Here is a 6,173-nt window from a genome sequence, read left to right as displayed (position 1 = left end):
AAAATATGACTGAGGATGTTGTAGAATCAGTACCTGGAGTATACATAAGGAGTGACCCAAAGAAAACAGGATTTTATTTACTAAAAAAATTGTTGACTGAGCTCGGTGACTCAGCTTGTAATCCCAGTACTTTGGGAGGATGAGGCGAGTGGACTCCCTGAGTCTGTGGCTTCAAGACCCACCAAGGCAACTCTGTGAGAACCTACAATAAATCAAAAATTAGCCAGGCACTGAAGCACATGCCTATAGTTCTGGCAACTTGGAAGAATGAGGCAGAAGGATCGCCGGAGCCCAACAGACCGAGGCTACAGTGGCCAAGAGTGTGCCACTGCACTCCAGTCTGGGCGACTGTGTGAGATTCATTTTCAAAAAAAAAAAAAGAAAAAGAAAATGTTTTTTATTTATTCTTACATGTATAACTTCAGTCTCCTTTGGAGTACTCTCTATTTGATACAATACATTTTCTGAGAAGCTTTTTCCATCGTTCGAAACAATTTTTGTAGTAGTCAATTTTGATGCCTTCAGTCAGTTTTGACTGAACTTCTCTGATGCAGGAAGGTGACAGCATGGGGTTATTGTTATAGCCCTGATAATGCATTATTCATCTTCATTGAATTACTATGAAATTTACTATGGATCTGAGAGGACTGTACTTGCTTAATCAGTCACTCTAGCCACATCCTGGTCATGTTTTCTGCAGTTGACAACCAAAATTCCCAGCAATATAACCCAGTATAAATCACAAGCTTCTAATTAGTTTTTGTTTTTGCTTTTCTTCTTTTAATTTTTTTATTTTTAAGATGTGGGGAACAATTCAGGTTAGGTATTCAAATGATCATTACGCAGGTACCCATGTTGATGAGGTATGCCCCTTCTTCCTTTGGCAGTTTCCCACTACTGCCAATCCCTTTCTTACAGTAGTATGATAATTGTTCAAGGTCTCCTTATGAGTGAGAATATATGGCACTGTGTTCATTGTTTCTGTGATAGTTCCCTGATTCTAAATCCATCCAAGTTAACAGGAATGGTCATATGTTTGTTCTTCTTTATGGTTGCATAATATTCCACTGAGTATATGTACCACATTTTTTTATCCAGTCCAGCTTGAATGGGCAGTATTGTTGGTTCCATGTATTTGCTAATGTGAATAGAGCTGCAACAAACATGTATGTATAGGTATCTTTATGGTAGAATGATTTGAGGTCCTCCTGGTATATTCCCAATAGGAGAATTACTTGGTCATATGGACAGCCAATTTCTAGTTCTTTCTGAAACCACCACACTGTCTTCCAAAGAGGTTGTATTAGTTTGCATTCCCACCAGCAGTACAGAAGTGTTTCTGGTGGAAATGCAAACTAGATAAAAGGAACACCTTTGATTATTATAGAACTATTGTTTCACTACAACACTGTGAGATAAGGAATTATAACACTGTATGGCAGCTGTGAAAATTGTTAAATTCAACAGAATGATGGAGCTCAGAATGGTCAGCATGGAAGTATGTCTGTATTAGTGTGTTGTCTAGAAGTGTACATCTCTGTACTTATTTTAGTAGGAAGGAGGAAAATCTGAACTGGGGGTTAGATATGGAAACATAAGGAATTACAGAAATGCAGATACTAGCTTTCCTCATAATGAAGAAGAAATAGCATATTTGAAAGGTATGTGAGTAAAATAACTATGAAATGATAAAACAGATTGAATGAATCTTCATCATAGGTGTCTCCTAGTGCTAACACACCCACAGATTTTATAAGGAAGATGCAAGTGATGAGGCTTGTTTCAAAGAGACAATTAGGGACAAAGGTAGACCACAGTGATGCACAAGGTAAGGAGAAAGACCAACCCTTGAAGAGGAAATTGCCTGGGTTGAACTTCTGAACCACATCACTGTAGATCTGATAAGCAATTTATGAAAAAGAAAATTCAACAACATGTTTCTCATGAAATATCTAGTTCATGTTTGAACATGAAGCAGAATTGCCCACAGCCTTAAAAAATCATCTCCTAACTACATAAAAACAAACAAGCAACCCTGTATAAGTAGGCTTTAAGAAGTGAGCAGGTCAGTCCTATGCAATACCAGAAAAATAAAGGCTTACAACTTTAGTATAAAACGTGATGCTATGAACAATCTACAGATAATCATGTATATGGAATTTTGTCCTGAACAAAATAAGATAAAAGTTAAACCTAATTAAATTTCTAAATGTTTTTCTGCTAAATTGACTGTCAACAAAATGAAGAACAAGCTTCAGTGCAAATAAATTATGAAAAAAATTAAACCAACAAAAATCTTGCATACGTTAGAGTCTTCAAAAGAAAACAGTAAAAAATAAGAAATAATCAATTTATAAAACTGAAAACAATAGGTGCACACAGTCCCTCGAAGATATACAAGTGACACAAGAAGAATATCAACATCATTTATCGTTAGAATTAATATGGAGATGACATGAGACATCAATACACTTTTTTAACCCTATTTTTATTATAAAGATGTGGAGTGCCTGTAATCCCGCGCCTTTGGGAGGCTGAAGTGAGTAGATTTCCTGAGCCCGCGGGTTCGAGACCAGCCTTGGCAGCAAGACCTCATCTCTACAATAAATCAAAAAATCAGCCGGGCGTGGTAGCGTGTGCCTGTAATTCCAGCTACTTGGAAGGCTGAGGCGGAAGGATTGCCGGAGCCCAGCAGGTCAAGGCTGCGGTGGCTGGGAGCGGCCACTGTACTCCAGTCTGGGTGACAGAGTGAGACTCCAACTCAAAAAAAAAAAAAAGATGCTAAGTACAAGTTAGGATTAAGTACACAATAATATATGTGCAGGTAGAGCTTGAGCCTCCTTCTTGTTCCTGGTATAGGATAAGGTAACCTTTGTGTTATAACATGACCACCTTTGTCCCTTGGCAGTGTACCACAGATTCACTTTTATAGATGACTGTATTAATAACAAATATTGATAGCACCAGTATTTGTGAACATGGTAGGCCCTACAGCCTAAAATATATCTCGTGTAATGCAAAATGAGACATCCTCTCAGGAATGCAATGAACAATTTCTCTTAAAGTTAAGCATGTCCTTAACACATAAGCCCGAAATCTACTCTTGAGTATTTGCTGCAAATGAATAAAATGACATTTTAACACATTTTTAGTCAAACATTTATAAAATTTATAGATGTTAGAAACTAGAGGCTGGGAGTGGTGATTCAAGCTTGTAATCCCAGCACTTTGAGAGGCCAAGGTGGGTGGTTTGCCGCAAAGCATTATTTTGACATCAGCCGGGGCAACGTGGCAAGATTTCATCTCTAAAATCAATCAAAAACTTTGCAGGACATGGTAGTGTGCACCAGTAGTTTCAGTGATTTGAAATAATGAGGTGGAAGGTTTCCCTAAGTCCAGCTGGTCGACACTGGGTTGACATGAGTGTGTCACTGCACTCTATCCTTGGCAACAGATTGAGTCTCAAACTCAAGGAAAAAAAAAAACTAGAAGCACTACAAAAGCTTTTCAAATTTGAAAGGATCCATGACCTAGAAAAACTTAATATGGTTAAGTAATGACAATGAAAAACTATTGATGTGCACATTACAGTTGAATTTACAGACACGATGCTGAGTGAGAAATGCCAGGCTCCGACCATCAGAAGAACTTCCAGCTTTCTCCTTCCTCAATTCTCCCTCAAGCTAGAGGGCCTGCAGATAAGTATCTACCTCCAATACATTTATTTAAAATTTATATTTGATGAATATTGATACATGTGTCATCCTCGATTTTCTCCTCCACAGGCACATATTTTGATAGTTGCATAGAATGAATAAAGAACAAGTAGGAATGCTTAGGGTTCCTCTTTTTCTTTGTGATATTTAGAATTTTGACCACTTATAGAATTTGTCATTTATTTGTCCTGCAAATATTTCAGATATCACTTCTAGCTGTATTGAAGTACACAATTTATCATTGTGAACAATAGTCACTCAAAATTCCATTAATAATGACAACATCAGAACTTAATTATTCTGTCTAAATATATGCCTGTGAACACTAATTTGTGGAGATGGCTGTGCAGGACTACGCATGTGTCAATATTCATCAAATGTAAATTTTAAATAAAACTTATTACATGACAGCTAAACTCAGTAAGTTTGTTACACGTGAAAATTACCAGCAGATTAACAAAGAGCAGTGAAAACTAAATAAATATATCTAAAATGAAAGAGACTGCTTAAAATACACTTACATGAGTTCTAAACTTCTCCACATTTTAAAGAAAATTGGAGAATGCTGTAAAAGCAAAAACTATTCTCAGTACAGAAAACTAGTTCAGTCATCCAAACTATTAATGCCAGGGTCTCCTGGACTAGGTTGAGAAAATTCGTTATATCCAGGAATGAGAAGCACAGGTTCAGACAGTGGACTATCATCATAATATGCTCCTGGCCACATAACATAACACCTCCAAGCTCTGTGTTTTCCAGTGTTACACTGGAAAATTAAGGTAACGTTGAAAAACAACATACATCTATAGTGTACAAATGTAAAAATAAAATAATAGTTATTAGTTTTGTTACCAATAAATTACATAGTAAGAAATAGCATATTTGAAAATATTTTCATTGACAATGAACTCCTCCAGATTCCTCTCATTTGCACAGAAGGATTGCCTCTCTGAGCCATCCCACCCAGAGCTTGTTATACAGCAGGAGACATGCAAATAAGACCCACCCTCTGAGTAATGAAAACCAGCCCAGCTCCGACTCTCCAGCTGTTGGAGAGGAGCCCAAGCCCTGGGATTCCCAGGTGTTCCCACTCAGAGACAAGGACTGAACACAGACCACTCACCATGGAGTTTATTCTCAACTGGGTTTTCCTTGTGGCTCTTTTAAAAGGTAATTCATGGAAAACTGTGTATATTGATTTTGTGAGTGGAAATGAATGAGGGAAACAGAAGACTTATGACAGTTTCTAATTAAGACATCTCTATGTTTACAGGAGTCCATTGTGATGTGCAGCTGGTGGAGTCTGGGGGAGGCTTGGTCCAGCCTGGGGGATCCCTGAAACTCTCCTGTGTAGGCTCTGGATTCACATTCAGTAATCATGCCATGGGCTGGGTCCGCCAGGCTCCAGAGAAGGGGCTTGAGTGGGTCTCATCCATTAGCTATCATGGTGGATACACAACCTATGCAGACTCCGTGAAGGGCCAATCCACCACCTCCAGAGACAATGCCAAGAACCTGATGAATCTGCTAATTAACAGCCTTAAAGCTGAGGACACAGGCATATACTACTGTGTGAGACACACAGTAAGGAGATGTCAGAGTGAAACTAGACAAAAACTTCCCTGCATGGACTTTGGGCTGAAATCAACTGCAGGTGACAGGCAGGATTCACTGTTCAGAATCAAGCCCAGAGGCAGCTGCAAATGGAGGTTAAGGGCTGATTTCCTGTCAAGGTTTGTGATTTCCTCCCCACCTGAGAGTTTCCCCAGGGAACTTCTCTAATTTTAGATGTCTGTTCCTGTCAAAGTGATCTCTATATAGAAAAGAGGTCATTGTAATAGGAGGATATATTGTCTCTCACAGACACAAAATTCAGATTTCCACTCAGAGAGAAGGTAACACGTTAACCACTGACCCCATGGTAAGAGTCCTGAGGAAGCCCAGGGAGAACAGGGAGTTTTTTCCAGTGATCTCAGGGCAGGGACTCCTGTAGAATTTTCTGATTGGGACAATATCTAGAGATTCTTTGTTCAAAATTGTGTGTGGATGTGGAAATGACCAGTGCTGTGCAAACCAGCACAGTGTCACCTTTCTCACCAGTAGATTTAGGAAGACCTTGAGCATGTGGTCAGAATCCAAATGAAGTCAACTGTGTTAAAACCCTTACACATGGAATCATGGAAAGCCATGAAGAGAGACATCCCGACACATATTCCTGATTAACAAGAACTATCCGAAAAGACTCTGGAAAACCACAGCATTGCACAAAGACTGTGTCCTAAACTTACTATAAATTACTTCTGTTAGAACAGGTGCACAGACACGACTGGCCCAAGACTTTTTAATGCATCCTTGATGCCTAACATAATTATCACACAGCAAACATGTACCCCTACTCATTTTTTCTTTAACATCCTAAGAATTGGCCCACTGGAGTCTCTGCTGCATTTGTTGTCA

General features: G+C 38.8%; 1 gene segment (V, D, J or C); it reads left to right on the top strand.

The window, feature by feature from the left end:
- Positions 1-4,792: 4,792 nt before the first annotated feature.
- On the top strand, positions 4,793-5,498 carry LOC103258442. The segment is given in 2 exon segments: positions 4,793-4,886; positions 4,990-5,498. Coding segments are annotated over 2 exon segments (555 nt in total).
- The last annotated feature ends 675 nt before the right edge of the window (positions 5,499-6,173 follow it).

This window comes from Carlito syrichta, unplaced genomic scaffold (genome assembly GCF_000164805.1).
Source record: "Carlito syrichta isolate Samal-C Ts95f unplaced genomic scaffold, Tarsius_syrichta-2.0.1 Scaffold302201, whole genome shotgun sequence".
In the NCBI taxonomy this organism is placed as follows: Eukaryota; Metazoa; Chordata; class Mammalia; order Primates; family Tarsiidae; genus Carlito; species Carlito syrichta.
The sequence above is the reverse complement of the archived record's forward strand: the minus strand, read 5'-3'. Positions and strand labels throughout refer to the sequence as shown.